This window comes from Oratosquilla oratoria, chromosome 16 (genome assembly GCF_046742065.1).
Source record: "Oratosquilla oratoria isolate Oo_2021 chromosome 16, ASM4674206v1, whole genome shotgun sequence".
In the NCBI taxonomy this organism is placed as follows: domain Eukaryota; kingdom Metazoa; phylum Arthropoda; class Malacostraca; order Stomatopoda; family Squillidae; genus Oratosquilla; species Oratosquilla oratoria.
This window is the reverse complement of record NC_134792.1, coordinates 44,060,137-44,079,746: the sequence shown is the minus strand read 5'-3', so window position 1 is coordinate 44,079,746 and position 19,610 is coordinate 44,060,137. Positions and strand designations below refer to the sequence as shown.

The window sequence follows — 19,610 nt, the reverse complement described above, 5'->3', positions numbered from 1 at the left end:
CACTCTAGCCGCTCTTAAACAAACATTAAATAACCTCACCAGCCAGTCCACCATAACTGTACCTCCTTTCTTTAGACATTCTGCATGGCCTTCATCCAACCCAGGTGCCTTACCTGCTCTCATCATATTAACAGCTGCTTTCACTTCATCTTTCCCTATGTCTCCTCCATTTTCCTCACTCATCACTGTCATTTTCTTAGTGCTCCCCACTGCAACTACCTGTCCCTCCCCATCCTCCTTCGCATTTAGCAATTCCCTAAGATACTCTGCCCACCTTCCTCTCACTGCCTTCTCTTCCATTATCACACACACACACACACACACACGCACACACACACATATATATATATATAAATATATATATATATATATATATACATATGTATATATATACATATATGTATATGTATACATATATGTATATATCTATAGATATTTATATATATACATATATATATATATATATATATATATATATATATATATATATATATATATATATATATGCATTTATATGAATGGGCAAAGGTTCTCATCGCGAGCTCAATTCGACTTGATACCCACACCGCCCCCGGCCCCCTTCGCCCAGCCCCGCCCCCGGCCCCCACCTCCCGCCCCGTCCTGCATGACTCGTCACCATTTCACAAGTGTGACGTCACACGGCCCCCACACGATTTCTCTCCCCCCCGTGACGTTAGACGGGCCACATCGCCCTCTAGAGGGCACACCTGCTGTGACCGACATGCTGTTCGTCGCGTAGAAGTTCGTGTCATGTGCCATGGCCACACAGCTGTGTCAGGTGCGACAAGTGCTGTGGCACCTAATCCCCGCTGCGACGGGCTTTAGAGATTCTTTTCTGGCTGAGGCTGGACGATGGCCACCCGGGTGTGGGAGGGGGGGGGGACGATGTAGCATCTTTTCTCCCGGTCGAGACCACAGGAATGGGCTCCTTTGTTGAACGGGATTGAACAAGATCGTTTAGGAAGAGATACGCCACCGAATTGGTCTCTTGGCAGGCAGTGCCCGCGCCTGTCCATCTCGGTCCCCCCGAAAGAATGGCACGCCTTGAAGAAGTCTGTTTCAGCGAACGCCAGACACTTCTAATCTGTTGATGAGAGGACCCCGGATTGAAGGGTGGGTACCAGTGTATGTGTGTGTGTGTGTGTGTTTGATAATTTTCCCCAATTGTGTTATACAGGAAGGGAGCAACACTCGTGAGATCCTGTGTATGTTTGTGTGTGTGTGTGTGTGTGTAAGCGTGTGTGTGACGATAAATCCCGAGTTTTAATCCTAGCATCATGGTTGGACGTCTCCACTCTCCATCTCCCACCCCTGCCAAATACACACACACAAACAAACAAACAAACAATCACACACAAACACCACCACCCTACTCCTCGAGAACCCGAAATTGATATGAACTTCTAATTAGTCTGCCGAAGCTAGTTTATGTTTTCCGTTATTTTCTTTTTTTACAATGGATTCTAAGAACCAGGTCGAGCTTCTGCTTGTCATTTCTAAGCACGGGCGTGCCCAATGGGGAGGGTGGGACTCCTGGAGTCCAATTACCTGCCGAGAATTTATACACTAACCTACGATTTATTTTTTCTTCGGCATTGCCTTCTTTTTCGGAGTCTTGAGTAGAACTGATACACGGCCGTTGATGACTGATATTTTGCATTACTTTTATTATCTTGCATTGTGTAGAAACCCCAAATTATCTATATTATTGTACTTATCTTTATTGGTTTTTTTTCGTAATGTAGACAGCAAATTTCTTTTTTAAGGTTAATGTCGGTTACGCCCCTCATCCTCGGAAATTTGCCATGAGCAACAGATGAAGAAATTCTTTGGTCGTCCATTTTTTTTTTTTTTTTTTTTTTTCTCAAACCTTACCAATTTAGATTTTTTCATTGTCGAAAGAAAGGCTATGGATTGCCTTGGTAAAGGAAATAAGCAAGTTTTTTGTTATTCAATGGTGACAATTCACGACACATTTTTTTCTGCGTCATTGTTCACCAAATGCTGCCAAGACTGCCCTACGACAGAAAATGTCGAGAAACTTATTCTCTCGACATTCTGTGTGGGACGTGGAAGTACTGGTCAACTTAGCTGATAATTGACAATCCAGAAAGATTAGATACAATTCGTGATTAATGGAAACTTTGCTTTCATTTGATTTATGCGGTACTGAGCCTACTTAGTGGGACATTGCTTCAAAGGATTGACGGGTAGTAATTTCACGGGAAATTCGAAAAATTTCAATATCATCATTATTATTATTATTATTATTTATTTTATTTATTTATTTATTTTATTTATTTATTTATTCTTTTACCGAACACAGGGTATATTTTCGAATCTTCGGGATTCTCAGTAGAAGGACCTTACTCACCTGTTTATTTATGTATTTATCTACCTCTTTGCAAGTTTATTTCACGTGCTAACTTATTTATGCACGTGTGTAATGATTTATTGTATAATTAATTTATCTATGTAACGTATTAAAGACTGAGTTGAAGACGTCTCTGATTAACGTGGGAGGACACACCTTCAATTGAATCAATATAGATATCTCGTGATGTGTAAAGAAGTGACAAAAATTAAACTTACGGACCTTTAATAGGCGCCCTGCCTGAGGCTGGGAAAATGAGAAGGCGCTGAGTAGCTGCGGCCGAAGCCGTCACCTTTGCCTAGTTCGGCTGGTGGACTGGTGGAGCAGGTAACGCACAGTCACCGTTGAGAATCGGAGAGGTGTGTGGGACTTGAACCCACAGCTAAGCAAATACGAGACCAGCTCTCCGGGAGCTAAATTCATAGTTCATCCTTGAACGTATTAGTCAGCGGGGATCCCGCACTTAGCATGATGCTAAAGGCTACCTGCGCTCAAAAGCGGGCACCTCGCGCCACCAATCGAAGAAAGCTTTGTTCGCGCTGTGAAAGACGGCGAATGAACTTATTCTTTCCAACTCGCTTGGTTATGGGTTCGAATCCCGCACTCCTCTCCGATTCCCAGCAGTGACTGTTTGTGGCCTGCCTCGACAGTGCAAGTGCATAAGAGGGCAAAGGTGACAGTTTCGGCCGCAGTTATTCAGCGCCTCCTGGCGTAGGCTCCTCGCCTTCACTTTATATTTTGTTCTGATTGACGCCGGGGGATTTCAGTCATCCTGGGCGTCAAGAATCTCTCACAGGGGTCATTGGGTCGATTGGGGTTAGTCAGAACGAAAGTAGCATTTTTTCACAAATAATAACCAGCGCCTCTGTCTTTAGGGACGCTGTTTCACCGAAGAGGTAGTCAAAGAAATGGTACAGAAGAGACTTAAAGAGAGGATAGCAGAAACAAGAGATAGGGAATGTTAAAAGTGATCATCCCCTTTTTTGTCTTCCGTGAGGACGAATGCCAATCAAAAGAGAATGCTGCGTGACTCTGCCCCGTAGGGATGCCACCAGAGTCCATTAGATACGTGCAGTCAGTACCCCATACAAGGTCAGACAGAGATGGCTTGCCACGGAAATGAAGGCCTGCTACGGAGCCACGCTTAAGATGTGCCACCGGCCAAAGGAAGAGGTCGAAACGGAGCCTGCGTCATGACAGTAAATCCTTCAACCCACTCGACGCACGTACAAGATCCACCTCCCCCTCCCTCCCTCCCTCCCTTCCTCTCTTCCTCCCTCCCTTCCTCTCTTCCTCCCTCCCTTCCTCTCTTCCTCCCTCCCTTCCTCTCTTCCTCCCTCCCTTCCTCCCTCCCTCCCCCAACAGTCACCCCTTCCAACAGCACTCTGCCAAGATGGGTGGGGTTAAGTGGGTGGGGTATGGGGCATGGGTATGGGTAGCGGGGTGGTGGGGGGGGTAAGATGAGGGTGGCTCGGTGACGTGTGATTCACCATGGTTCACCATGATCTTGGATCATGTGTTGGACTCGTGATCAACAGTTATTAACCTCCCGGATGAGAGCTCAGAGCTCGTATGACCAATCTATGGGTAATGCTGTGACCTTACACGCACACACACACACTCCCAACTCCCCGCCCACGAGAGTTGGAGTAACAACCAGCTGCGCATCGATACTGAAATAATTTCACCCCGGGCGGGATTCGAACCCAGACCGCCACGAGGTTGTGTGTGTGTGATTCACCATGGTTTTGGATCACGTGTTGGTCTCGTGATCGACAGCTATTTCCCTCCCGGAAGAGAACTCGGAGCTCATATATGACACACACACCCAACTCCCCGTCCACGAGAGTTGGAGTAACGACCCGCGGCGCAGCGATACTGAAATTATTTCAGCCCTAGGTGGGATTCGAACACTACCACTGCGCCGTCGAGTGTGTGTGTGTGTGTGTGTGTGTGTGTGTGTGTGTGTGTGTGTGTGCGCGCGCGCGCGCGCGGGGGGCGGGAGGGTTGTGGCAATGACATGCCCACACTGCCACGCGTGACTCCGAAACGACTGGCATTTTTTTTTTTTTTTTTTTTTTTTTTCTTTTGGTAATTTAAACTTTTGTCCATGACAGCCTGAAGGTACCATCACGATTATGAAAGTGGATATTAATACTGGTCTGGATAAATGTGTATGATAGTGATAGTAATCATCTACTGTCTAGTCACAAAAAAAAAAAAAAAAACAGGTTTCCTTAAAGCATAAGTAAAATATATTCTTCAGGAAATATTTTATCTAAAATAAAAAGTAAGTCACAATATTTCTTTAGCAACTCGGGGTATTAGACATTACAACTCGTAATGGGGAGGGTGTTTGAGAAGTTTGTAAGAAATAGTGGATTTATATTTGTATTTCTCAACCGCGGGTCCGCATAATCTTAAGCAGGCCCTACACGATCAATATTATTGCGCAATATTCCTTATTGTACAATATTATTGCCGGTGTAGGGATGGTATTTGATGTCTTTGATATACTGTGTCATTCTCTGATGTCTTCAATATACTGTGTCATTCTTCAATATCATCTCTAAACCGCCAATAATATTGCACAATACGGAATATTGTGCAAAAATATTGATCGTGTAGGGCCTGCTTTAGGGAGCCGCGGAAACCTACCAAGGGGTCCCCAGGACGGAGAACTCAATAAATAAAATAGATAATAATAGATGATAATAAATAAAAAATAATTATTAGTCACCTAAATTACATGAAATTTGTCTTGTGTGTTTTCATAAGAAATCGAGGGCAATCATACATAGATGAGCTACTACAATCTTACAGTGGTTATCAAAATCTCATTTACACAAAAGCTAGTGAAATACAAAAAAATTGTCGTCTGTGTTTCAAGCCTTAACGGTCTACCCTATGATATGTTATAGTTAATCCTGTCATGGCTCTTTTTATTTTATAATTCATGATTACACAGCCATTGCTCAATGTCAGTTACACAATCCAGATACCTAGTATTTTCTAATTTTTCTTATCCAATCCCGTATTAAGGGGTCTCCTGAATATACAAGCCGATTTAAGAAGTCCACAGAGCTTGAAAGATTGTGAAAAGCTGACATAAAAGGTAACTTAAAGCAAGCCCTGTCCCAATAACTCCTCAGATTTGACTGGAACAGGGCCGGGGGCTGAGACTTGGGCGTATGATCGTTTTTTTTTTTTTTTTTTTTTTTTTTTTTAGGCAGAGCTCGTCAGATCTACCCCGGAAGTTGCACAACATGAACTTCCTCTCCCAGTTTAGGCTTTTCGTGATCGCGATTCCGGATGCCTGTGGGCCGCCCTTACTGGTGGCCCTTGTGTAGGTGGCCCCTCTCAAGTCACGAGGATCTTCTCTTCAGTGACTCATACGCGGCTCATGCGTACTAGGAAGCTGTGGCTTGTGTATATTTTGTGATGTTCACTTGTAGACGTTGCGAGATATTTTTTTCTTCTCTGAGTTGCTCCAGCCAAGGCTGAACATGTATTTGTTCGTGTTTATTCAGCTGTGCTTGTCTGGCCGAGGCGGCTTCTCTGTCGTATCTCGGGACGTCTGTATGGCCGAGGATCGGTGGTGGAAGTATTGGAGTACGTAGAGGATACGACACACACATTATAGTTTCAGTTTGTCTACATGTTCAGTGTCTGAACTCGTGGCGACCATCATGAAGCCCAAGCACAACCATTAATAAAAGCTATAGTGTGTGCACCTAGCCCCCACCCCCTCTAACAGTAACGTGCACAGACATTGCAAGGGGCAGGTGCTTTGGGCTGGAAATTGGGCACTTCACTCTTTTGTATTATTCGTATTTGGCAACTATCCGGTAGGGTGCAACACCATTTTCCACATTATCATTTCTGAATGGTAAGAAAATGGAAAGAGCCTGTGAAAAAAAAAAAATCATTTTTATACATTTTTGTGAAGGGCACTTTTGGGGCACAGGTCAAAGGGGCAGGTGCTCGGGCACCCCCCCTGCCCCCTCTGCACGGTCCTGCCCTCCAACACATGTCCATCACTGCTGAGGATCCCACTGTATATGGCAAGACAGTTCTGTCGACAGAGCTCCTTAGGAAGTGGCAGGGTGTGTGATACAGATGTTTTGCACGAGACGCGTTAGTCGAAGCGTCTGAAGTACCTGTGTGGACGACGATTCCTCCCTTTCTCCCTCCTTCACTCCCTCTCCAGCGTCGAGCGAGTGCCGGAGTTCCACCTCGTAATCGAACACGTCGAAGAGACTAGAACACCTGTAGTTCCTGAATTGGGATCCACGGATCTGTGGAATATCTGGATTCTCCTGGTTCTTGGACGATGCCCCGGAGAGCTGCTTGTTGTCGAGAAGACGACTCCGGGTCCCCAGAAGAGTCTGCACAGATGAGACCACCTCCTTCATTGACGGGGACGCGGAGACCTGGCTCTTGACCTACGGGGAGAAGAGGATTCGGGAGAGACCTGAATCGTCTGCAGACAGCCAGGATAAAGACTTAAGTTGAAAAAACTGCCGAAGCCTCTGTGACCGTCACAGCGTATGTACATATTTGTGTGAATCTTCTCACCTGTCCTTTTCCGTTTTTACCCTTACACTGTCGGTGATTTCTGCTAGATCGAACAAGATCATATGACGACAGCTAGAATTAAATATGCAAAGTAAGCCAACCCGTTCAAGTAACGCCTCTCTCAGCCTGATAAAATCGCCTGGTGACGTCCAGAATAAAGTCACTGAAGCGCGTCACATTCAAACAGCTCCTAAGGTAGCTTCTCTATATAATCGCACTTGATTCTGAACTCGCGTCTGCCTTCAACTCTGCACAGGGGAGTCATCTCTTGCTGAATAAAATCGCCTGTCGCCAGCCAAAACAAAATTAAATTCGTCAGATAAAATCGCCTGGTGTTAACTCAGAACAAATGTCTCAAATTTGTTACATTGCGCAACCCGAGGGCATTTTTTCTTTCATTATGTCAGCCGCCAGACTATTTTATCCATCTCCGTAGTCCTCGGGAAAGAAAAGATCAATATCTTTCACCCGTGCTCTATGTGTGTTTGTGTGTCTGTGTATGTGTGCGTGCGTCTATACAATGAACTCACTACTGATGTTTAATTCGTGACCTCTAATTTGACCTATGACCGTTCAGTTATTACTGTCAGCAATAACTAGCGCTTCTATCCCTGGGGACAGCATTGCACCGACGAGGTGACGAGGTGAAATCATACAGTAGTATAATGGAGTGATACTAGAAGCTGTTATTTTTTCCAATACATTCTCAAAAATGCTGCATGACTAGCCTAATGGGATGTGACTAAAACTCACAAAAGATTGTAGAAAGCTGATGCTGAATCTCGTACAGGGGAGGAGGGGAAATGAGAGAGGAAGGATGACGTGGAGGACAAAGAGAGGAGATAAGCAGGATAAGCTGGACGATAAAGAGGAGATGAGCTAAGAGGCAGCGAGGGAAGATGAGAAGGATGAGGAGAAAAAGGATGGGGAGGATGAACTATGAACTGAAGGAAAAGGAATATGATGAAGTGTGGGGGAAGCAGGAAGCCAAAGATGAGTGAAAATGAGTAAAGTAAAAAAGAAAAGGAAGAGTGAGAAGAACAAGAATGAAAAAAAAACGAAAAAAAACGGGAGAGTTGACAAGAGGCTAGGGAAGGTCAGAGAGGGAGGGGGGAGATCATGGAGAGGGAGGAGAGTTGGGGGGGGGAGACGCGAGGACATTGGACAGCAAAGTGGTGGGAGAGACAGCCAGCATTTCCACCCACTTGTAATTATTTACCGACGGGGCCCTTCCCCGACTTGGAACTGCTGCACTAACCCAACCTTATTTGATGTCCTGCCAAAACCCACCAAGGCACGTCGAATGTATGAACAACTACAGCGTCAAAACGTCTCAAGAATGACAAGACATGTGGAGCAAAGGGTCCAAAGGTGAAGGGAAACATCCCGCTGAGAAAGAAATCTATTTTTGTTGGTTCAAGTAGCTGCTGCCAACATTTCTACCCACGATGCAGCAGCCCCGCCACTCTCCAGGGTCTAGACGCGTTGGCCAGTCCCGGTCCACTCGACGGAAGGACGCCATCTCCTCCTCGTCTCCCTGCTGCTGGAAACCTCGGGACAAACTCCCGATCATCGATCACTGCGACTTCCGGATCCTCCAGAAGCGCTCTCACAGGCATCTGCGCAAGTCCCTAAGTTCTGCTCCGTCTGGGCGTCCGTACGAAGACAAGGAAAAACCAAAGGAGAAGGCGCGGTGGGTGGGGCCAAGCCGTACCCCCCTAAAAGCGTACGCGCCTATGACTTATGCACACGCACAAACGCATGCAAGCAGTCGCACGTATAAAGTATGTGTACACAGTGCTGCTCTGCTACCCGGGTACCACGGGAATTTGTACGTACACGTGCACGAAACGTGAAGAGCTCTGATCAGACGATAGCCGTTTACAATGCACGCACGCACGCACACACATGTCCACAAACACACGCATACGCATTTCCGCCCTTGGACGTGTCGAAATGCACGTCCGCACGCGCGTTATCTTAGAAGTAACACATATACCATCATTACTGCTTACTACCCGTACTGTCACTCCATAACGCTCCTATTGTTTGGGTCGATACCTAATTAGAAGTGATAAATCACGTTTATCTTACTGTGTTCCAAACATTACTATTTATAGCTCGATAAGTGATGCTAAGCATGAAGTAGTATTCGCTGCCGGGTTATTTTTATTATCAAACGCATGCGCAAGCCGTGCAAGGCTCATCCATGCTGGCAGTCATGTAGGAGCGAGCACAACGTACGTATACCTCCCTCTCCTCTTTGGTCTGCACTGAGTGCCTAGTGCCTACGTGCAGATTCTCATGTTCACAGTGGCCGTTGATTCTCGCGGACCAATCAGCGCGCGAGTTGCTCCCAGCGAGGTATGATGTCACCTGTGACGTAGCACGACGTGACGGGGCTCGAGAAAGCTCTGTTGACACGGAGTTTAGGTTGCCTCAGTGCGTGTCTGGTAGTCATGGACTAAGCAGCGTGGGAGACTCACTCATCTTATATCTGATATCAAAAGTACTCCCACCCCAAGGAATAAGACCGTTTTTCCCTGCTTCCGTGGGAGCAATCAAAGTCGTAAGAGCGAAATGGCAACAGTGTGTTGTGGAGCTGCGCCTGGGACGGGGGAAGGTGTGGGATACTCAGCAGACACGTCCTGTCACCTCACGTCAGTCGCCACGTAGGGCTTGTCCGTGTCACAGTTAAGTTTTGAATGCTTTTTGGGCAAGTCAGTTTGTAAGAAATCCACAAGAAGCTTGGCAGTGTACCCTTCGTAGACCCCGGAACGGCCAGCAGGAGCAGAAATTCATGGGAACGTAGTCCGCACGTATACCCGGTGTGTGTTGACGCTGTTAGTGAACATTAATGGGACAATGTCAGTTGTTATGGTACGGATATATATCATAGCAACCTTCTATTTGTTATGTGTGGGTGTCAGGTAGGCAGTGCAGGGTAGCGACCGAAAGCTGTGTATAGGACTAACCGCCTTCATGCAGCGACGCCCTCAGCTCTCCAAACTGGACCTTAATCGCTTACTCATGATTGGATTGCAAAGCACCACGATCAGGGCAACCAGAGGAATAGAGGTAAAGTTATTCAACCTTTCATATAAGAGTGAGATAAATGAGACAAGTATGCAGCCTGTTTTTGGTTGATACCAAATCGAAATTCCCGCCAAAGCGGGACGCGGGGTACTGCATGAGGCCTGGCTTCCAAGCGGCTTCGGAGTACCGATATCCTTTCAAAAACTTTTACGGGGTAATTTTTTCTCCATGTACAAAATACTTTGCTTAAATTTAACAAGTAAATAAAAATGTGCATGCTGTTAACAATGGAGGGCGGTTTTAGTTGAGATAGGTTCGTTGATTCCCCCAAACACGTGTGCTTGCGACTGTATACCTGCGTTTCCTTGCTCTCATGCGTACGTGATAGATGTCACTTGAGATACTAGCAGCAAGTGTCGGCCAGGACTATGACAGGGCGGGCGGGAATTCTGAGAAACACCCCCACACACACACATACTCCCAATTCTTCCCCAGGCTCACTGCCTCGAAGACTAAAGATCTTCACCCATTAGACTGAAATTTCCAAGGTGAGGCAAAGTCGAAGGTGTCTTACCAGCCACACCTCCTGTTATGCTCCACAATCACATCCTCCTTCCAACCACCACCTCCTCTTCCTCTTCAACCACCACTTCCTCCTCCAGCCTCGTCTTCGTTCTCCAGCCTACTCTACCTCCATCGCCTTGGATTCGTCACCTCTGCCTCTCCTTCCTATTCGCCACTATTGCCCTCCCCAAACACACACCCGCACCACTTCCCTGGCAACACCACGGCACTTGAACCATGCGCCCTCACTGCACGGCTTCGATACAAAAAGATTATGTAACTGGTCCTTCAGGGGCACCAATTCTAACATAATAATAAACTCGGGCATGCAACACAGAGAGAGATGCATTTCAGTTGAGTATCAAATGGGAAATTGGGAGTTAGCCTGGGGAAGTGTTGGACCAGTCTGATGGAGTGGGCTTGTGGAGGCGCAAGGCTAGGTGGGAGGACAGTTTAGTATGTAGGTCAGCCCACGTGACTGCACTTGCGAGTGTCGGGACATAACCCCGAGGACTATGCAGCAGTATTCACTCGTGGGGTGCAATTGAGAAACAGGACGGGGTGTATGGTGGGGGGATGCTAACTCTGAACCAGTTTGCTCGTGTGTCTGCATGTACAGCGGCATACCTAACCCAGAAAATATACATGTAAGTACATATGTATTTCCGTATATGAAAACATGATTCAACATATTGCCTCTTCTAGTGTGGACGTGCAACCACTCCCAATAGGCATATCATCACTCCTGAATTCAGTTTTGCTCATGTAAGATAACTAATGCATACAAAAATTATGTTTATGACTTTTCTTTCCTTGATTAAATTCAGGAGAAGGGGTCAATTTTCGAGTGACTACATGTTAAGTGCATACGTGCAATTCTGCACTGACGCGTTGAGATTATTGTTACCAACAGGCCAGTATGTGACTGGAAAGGTCCTTCGTACCTATCAATGTTACTGCCTCCACGTAAGTAGCCATATTTGTGTATGACTTAGCGCGGAAGACGCAAATGTACTCGTGTAGATAATCACGTAGTGTGTGCCAGTGCGTGCGTGTAGTGTAGGTATAACTGGCTCGCCGCGCATGCAGGCATCGTGGCTGCAGAGGTTCAAAATATTTTATATTAAAAATATCTTTTACCCATCATAAAGTTTCCCAAATAGCAGAATTTCATGTTTTAGGACAGCATGGCACAATAAACCAGTTTTCAATGACAAAAAGTGACAATCGTTAGCATTAGTTAAAGCTATAAAGGATTTTTAAAAGTTGCATCAAGCGTTTACGATCTGGCGGTGGGCACGCACTACTGTTGGAGAACCACTAATAGAGGACATAGTAAAAATGTACTATATTTACTTAGATGACTTCCACAGGAATGACAAGCTCTTCACACCCCTTCTGAGCTTCTCTCTCAAGTTCAAACGCCAACAATGGTATTTTTATAACTAAACGCTTCGTAGCTCCCACCAGGAAGTGAGTATAAGATTCACAATCACTGTTTTTATTTGGTTAGGTGTATTTAGGTTTGCAGAATTAGATTGGATCGACATTTTATATTTGGCTTAGTGCAGAGTATGTTTACGTAAATGTGTTTATCTAATAGTAATGTGCAAACAAAACCATGTGGTCCTGTCTCCGTGGTATTGATCAAACTGTCTATTGTCTCATTATACCACGGATGTATGGAAAAATGTTCTACGAACATTATCTTTCAGGTTTACCCATGAGCGTGCGTTTTAGTCATTATATATATATATATATAATTATTTATATATATATATATATATATATATATATATAATTATTTATATATATAATTATTTATATATAATTATTTATATATAATTATTTATAATTATTTATATATAATTATATATATATAATATAATTATATATACATATATATATATATATAATTATATATAATATATATATATAATTATATATACATATATATAATTATATATACATATATATATACATATATATATATTTATATATACATATATGTATACATATATATATAATTATATATACATATATATATATAATTATATATATATATATATATATATATATATATATTTTTTTTTTTTTTTTTTTTTTTTTTTTTAATAACATCAGCCATGGAAGGCACACACGCACGCGCGAGTAACCCCCGCCTAAGCTTAAAATAAACACGTGTTTGTGTGCGTGTGGTCTTAGATCAAGTGCTGTTGCTGGACTCGTCGTCGACAGTTATTGCCCTCCTATGTGGGAGTTTAATTTGAGCGGATGTGTGATTCACCATGGTCTTGGATCACATACTGGACTAGTGAACAGATCTCCCCGACGGACTCGGAAGTTGTACATTGCCCGATGTATAAATGCTGTGATATTACACAAACACACACTACCTCTATAGGCAGTGGGGACAGTGATACAATAGTGGAAACTTTAAGCGGGGATCGTGGCTCGAACTTTGAACCTGATGCATGGAACCCGTCTATTACTGCCACCAACAAGCATGTGGGTGTGCTCGCGTGCGTGGGGGGTTTAGAACGGGTGACAAACTGGGTAGGGAAGAATGTTTTCAAACCGGACGTGGACATAAATTTGCCTCTGTGTATTCACTTGGTCTTTGGATCACGTGTTGGACTCGTGATCGACAGCTATTTCCCTCCTGGAAGAGAGCTCAGAGCTCGTAGGTCCGATCTATGGGTAATGCTATGACCTTGCACACACACACACACACCCAACTCCCCGCCCACGAGAGTTGGAGTAACACCCCTCAGCGCTGCGATACTGATATTATTTCAGCCCCGGGCGAGGGTCGAACCCGGACCTCCGTAGTGGCAGGCCAGAGCTCTAACCACAGCGCCCTGAGAGGTGTGTGTGTGTGTATATATATATATATATATATATATATATATATATATATATATATATATATATATATATATATATGATATATATATATACACATACACATTACAGAAACAAGTGTTCTGGTATTGGGTTCGTTATGTAGGGGCCATAAGTTTTCACAGTCGATTTCTTTTAATGACTACAAAACGTGGCAGGTAGCTTTCATGCATTCAGGCACGTTTACGAATTCCAGCGAGCGCAAATAGGCTCTCACAGGACATAAAAATTTTCGTCGGCATAGTGACAGCGTGGTGCCTGCGCTTCGCGAGGGTTGGCAAGCATGGGTGCAAAAGGTTGTCAGCCCTGCTTGCTGGTTTCAGGCTTCCTCATGACAGCCACAAAGCCGACAACATTAACGAGTTTTCATTGACATTTCCAAGCTTTTACGCGTTTTGTCAAGTAATACTACACCAGTTTACGTGCAAATGCTGTTTGTATGCGATTTAACGCCCACGTAAATAGTTGTAGTATTATTTGTGACAATGCATAAAAGTAGGCAATTGCTGGCTCGACGGTTTTTTTTTTTTTTTTTTTTTTTTTTTTCGGGAAGTTGGTTAGGGTTTATTGGCACCCAAACGGATCGGTTACGCATCACTTTCTTATATGAGATGAATCTGCACTCTGACATGCTGATCACTTTTGAACATCTATCACCTTTCTGCTGTCCTCCTTTACCGCTGGCTCTGTGTTATCACAAAGGATAGAAACGCTGTTGGCATCGAATTAAATTTGGGTCTGGATTGTGTTCCCAAAACTAAAATTATTAAAATTGTTAAGTGTCCGGGTATGGACAGTAGCACAAAAATTAGGTAATATTATTTTTTTAATACCTCGATGGTGTCTTTATCCAGAGGCCTGTAGCCTCTGAAGTTGCGCTAAGTAGGTAAAAAAAATGTATTCTTGGGAGTGTTTTAACGCTAGTTACATATTCTCGCGACTAGTACTGTACTTCTGACCAACTCTCAGAAGACTCGAAAATAGTTTAGATAAATCTGGAAACTACTAATGTGCAGTCACTTATCACTATGACTTTGGTTCTGCCAGACTATCGTTTCCTCGCTTTAGTGCTGGTATAAAGGGAGTGCCCGTGTTCCTTGGGAAGCATCGGTTGGAATGAGAGGCGAGAAAAGCATGGGCAGAGTTGAAGTTACAGGGTTTTCTCTATGTGGGAAAAAAAAGTCAAGGGTGAAACGAACGAACTGGAATGCAAGCGGTATTATGGGGAGCATTTCCTCTTCCAACAGTCTTTGGCGAGATGCCGGGTATTTCCGGGTTTTGAACCTTCTCCACCTGAGACCTGGAGGTAGTGGTGATCCGGCGAGTGCCTACAACGCTGAACGTCTGTGGCGGGTGACCGAACGCATCTGCGCCGTTTGTTTACTTCGCTCAAAGTTTCTGTCGAGGTCGGCGCCTTTTCGGCTTTATCTGTTCAACTACGTAGTTATTGTAATTGTTGTTATTATTATAGTTACAGTTACAGTAATTATTTTCCTGATTCAAAAGCGACTAAAACTAAAAAATGTAACATAGAACATACTACTTCGATGTTGTGGCCGTGGAGGGGAGGTATCTTGAAAATATCTTTTAAGATGAAATGTTGGGGATGGACTTCCAAAACATCAAAGGTTGTGTTTACCATGGGATATCTAACATGAATATTTATGTTTACCATGAATATCTATGCAAATGACCCCCGGCTTAGAGGTCGGAACCCAAAAGGACCCTCATACCAGCTACCCCGATACTAAGCGTGGAGCTAGTGCTGGGGGCTCTTTCACGGAGTTCCTTTCTCTCCCAAACCCACTCAGCATCCCCAAAGGACAACAGGCCCCGCGGTGGGATCGGCCATATGGGTCGACTCTGCTGTAAAACATCGAATGAGAGTAACGGTTCTTAGAAAAGGACAAGTCTTGTTCCTCTTCACTACACTTACCCAGCCGGGTTTGGAAATCGCCATGCAGAAACAACAACTGTCATTTTCACATTTACTCACAAACTCAGCTATCATTAAACAAGTCTCCATGACACGAGTTAGACTACGACGCCACTAGATTGCGCCGTGCTACTTTCCAAACTGCTTTCCTCTCTACCACGTCCTACAATACCAGTTAACGACATCGTAACATTACACGAACTCCATACACACCTTCCCCGTCCCCTTTTAGCTTTACGACGTCCCTTGATGCCTCTCAACATTTTTTAATTTCTCAGTAGCTTTGTTCGTGCCGAGGCCGACAACATTTTACCCCCCAGTGTTACGTGTCACGACACAGTATCATCTCAGACGGCTAATGATTCCTCACCCAGGTGCGGCTGAACTCGCAACATTGTTCTGCAATGGTTATTCTTTTGTGTGTTTACAATTACGAGAGAAGCAACGTTCTTGATTGCCTGTGCCTACTGAAGCGAGACTTAAATTAGATTTTGTGTTGTTCACTTGGATTACTTCATATAGGTTCTCGAGTGAAATAGGAAAGTGTATACGTGTACTTTCAATACTTAATTCAGGTTTCTTGTATTGTGTGCGTACGCATACGTGCATGCATTATATGTATAGGTGGGTCAATTCAGGATTCCCTTTTCTCCAGTGACAAGCTTATGATCTTGCACTCACTGTTCAAATACATAACAACACGTAAATTGTGCACAGTCGATCTCACTTAGGCTACATATCAATCCACTTTGGTTTACATAACTCCGAGAATCGTCTGCTCAGTGCTGTACTTCTGTGGAATCATGGGGCTACGCTGGATTCAGAGTCGCCTGTTTGCCGAATGAAAATAAATAGGTAGCTCTGAGTCCAGAGTTCACCATGAGCAAGAGCGTCGAGGGATCGTGAGAACCTGCTTTTTTCGACGGCCGTCGTGGAAGACCTTATTAGGCCGCATCTGCCAGCTCACCTTGGCCTCGGTTGGCCGTGAACACAAGTCATGGCAACAGGCGAAATGAATGTTGATAATGTAAGGTGTAACTTGAGAAGTGTTTATGCATCACAAATTAATCCATGTGTATTTTGTGTAGTTTGTGCCTGCATATTGTGTAAATAAAGTCAAGTATGAACCAAAATTGTCCACTTCTTTCCGACACCTCTCACAGATTAACAGGACTCCTCAGCGGTGCCAGGAGCTTTTCAGTGTTTGGGGGTTGCGTGGCATGTAATCTACATGTGATGCAATATTTACCATGTCTTCATCTTAGCTTAAGATTATTGGCTGAATACTCATTCCCCTTAATCTTGCTGAACATTTATGCATTCACAACAATTGGTTCGACCTCTTGTCATCAACAAAGTTTCATGGTTTCTCTGATTACGCATGTCATCACTGCAAATAAACTACGCTAAAACAGAACAGTGAATAATCTAATTCGGTGGTGAAGCTGCGTTTCTTGACCCTCCCCTCTCCCTCCTGAAATTAATCCAGCGCCATTTGATGGTCTGTGTTAATCTAACCTGTACTGTGCTACTAGTTAGCAGTTGGTAGTTGAGGTGGCATTCGATTCCCTCGTGTTAAGGGTTCTTTCCTCATGTGGATAGAATGTACTGAATTCGGCAAGATTAAAACAGGGTGACTGCTCTCAAAATGGAGTTCTCCCACATTAGGTCATACTATGCAATCCCGACAAGCACCACACGCAATTAAAAAAATATATACAAGTTAAAAATAGTTCTTAAAAGGCTCTGGTACTTAACAAAATTAAGGTTAAACATATTTATTTTTTATAGTAGCCCAGAAGCACCCAACCAGTTATGAATCCAGTTTCACACCATATTACCAAAGGCCCCGTCAAAGAGCTGTGAGTGGCTCGGAACAAAGATTCATGGGTAATCTAGGGTGAACGCAGTACAATCATTTTGTCCACGAGAACAAAGGTATTGCCTACTGAACATCACTTATAGAAACACCGTGGCAGAGCACTCGGGGCTTCGACCATAGTCCTCGTCACAACAATGAAATCTCTGTAAAATGTGTTCGTATGCGTGGCAAGCCCCATCAGCCCAAAACATTTCTTACCTAGAATAGAGCATATCGAAGCGCGGCTAAATGACCAACAATTCAGTACTTAACCCCCCACCCCATCTTTCAGTATACATCCAGCATAAGCAATATGAAAACCAAAGTCGTTTCATGTGTCCGCGTGAAACAACGACATAAAAACAAAGAAACGCTCAAAGCTATATTAGACGCGTGCAGCGCATGGGTAGAGGTTGGAACGCACTCTACCTGCATTCACGCAGTACATTCGTAGACAAAAAATATCTTCACCGAGAGCTTTGGGAACGATCGATGGCCACTGCCATCGCTCGCTCGCGCGCGCGCGCACACACACACACACACACACACACATATATATATATTATATAAGTACATACACACACGTTCTTCTGCATTAAGTGACCACAAATGCATGCGTCTAATAAAAATCAGTGCGGCTCCCTAACCTTTATATGGTCATGCTCACTTGAGGTGTGACTGCAAGTGTGCATTGTTGGAATTATTTCATTTGATTGTAAAAGTGCGGGGAGAAACCAATTGACATATAAAAGGTTTGTGAAAAAGAACAATGTTTTTGAAAAAAATCATGGGGAAATACAATACAATAAAACCGCTGTCAACTTTCGACTGTCACGTACTAAAAATGATAGTGCACGAAGCCCACTCATTAATGTTATCACATTCGATAATGGAAATGTATTCTTTTTCCCTTGCCGTGAAGTATAGTTGCAGTTGTTTTTGAAACCACTGAACACCCCACGGCTAATTGTTGCATATGCCAGTGGATGGGAGAGCGACAAAAATACGGTTCGAGGTGTGTGTGGACATACCAGGCACGCCCTGTGTTTGTAACGAATTGCATATAATTATATACTCGTACAAGGCCGGTTCTAGCTATTTTGACGCCTAAAGCGAGATCATAATTTGGCTCCCCATCTGTCTGCTCATTGACCCCACACTCCCCAACACACATACAGGGTATATATATTATCAAATCAAATCAGCCATCCCGAGTCCACTGCTGAACAAAGGCCTCCTTCATAGCGTTCCATGATTCACACGACCGCGCCAACCTCTGCCACGTCACTCCTGCAAACTTCTCTATTTCGTCTCTCCACCTTCTGTCTGGTCTCCCTCTTCCACGCTTCGTATCTCGTCCACTCAGTAACACACTTGCTCCATCGCTCATCAGTCGTTCGCACTAACTTACCTGCCCAATACCACTTCCTCTCTTTTACCGCCTCCACAATATCTCTCTACTCTGCTCTCTCACCCAACTTGCTCTCTTTCGGTCTCTCAGCATTATTCCCATCATTGATCTCTCCATTCTCCTCTGTGCAGTCCTTAGTTTTGTTTCCATCGCCCTCGTAAGTTTCCAAATCCCACACCCGTAGATTATTGCTGGCAGAATGCACCTATTGTAAACTTTACGTTTCAAACATAAAGATAGAGAGCCTCTCAGGATTTCATTATACTTACCAAATACTTTCCAACTAATTGTAATGTGTTTTTATTTCATTATCATGATCTTTCGTCACTTAAACCAACTGGCCTAAATAATTATACTCTTCAACTTCTTCAAGACTCATCATCGATTATAATCTCTAATTTGAACTTTCGTGTTAAACAATACATTGGTTTTACTCTTATTCATTTTAAACCTACTTTGAGACTTTCCTTGTTCAGATCACTCAGCATATCTTGCAAGTCTTCTGCTTTTTCTGAAATAAGAATAATGTCATCTGCAAATCTTAGGTGGTTCAAATATTCGCCATTAATCTTCAAACCTTTCTCTTCCCAACTCAACCTTCTGAAAATCTCTTCCAAACAAGCTGTAAATATTTTGGGTGAAATGGTATCGCCTTATCGTACTCCTTCCTCGATCTTGATATTTTCTATATCTTTGTGTAGTCGAATTATAGCTGTACCTTCCGCGTTTTTTTTTTTGTTTTTGTTTTTTTTTAACCCTTACGATCTGTTCGTTTGTACCCTGATTGCGTAACGAGTTTAATACTGTTATTTGTTCTACCGAGTCAAAGGCTTTCTCGTAATCTACAAAAGCTAGACAAAGAGGTATATCGTATTCTGTCGTTTTCTCGATTAGTTGGTTTATCGCCTGCAAATGGTCCAGAGTC

At 43.8% G+C, this 19,610-nt stretch overlaps 1 protein-coding gene across 5 annotated transcripts in view; it reads left to right on the top strand.

Annotated features, from left to right (window-relative positions):
* Positions 1-8,328: 8,328 nt before the first annotated feature.
* LOC143033942 (uncharacterized) overlaps positions 8,329-19,610 on the top strand; it is a 49,493-nt gene continuing 38,211 nt past the window's right edge. The window contains exons 1-2 of one of the 5 annotated variants that reach the window (XR_012967208.1): positions 8,329-10,051; positions 11,947-12,047. Coding sequence is in view for 1 of the 5 variants with exons in the window: in XM_076199632.1 (XP_076055747.1) it covers positions 9,956-10,051 (96 nt within the window). In the remaining 4 variants the exon portion in view is untranslated. Of the gene's footprint in view, positions 10,052-11,946; positions 12,048-19,610 lie in introns of those variants that run through there. The other 4 variants (XM_076199632.1, XM_076199627.1, XM_076199631.1 and 1 more) reach the window with 4 other exon arrangements.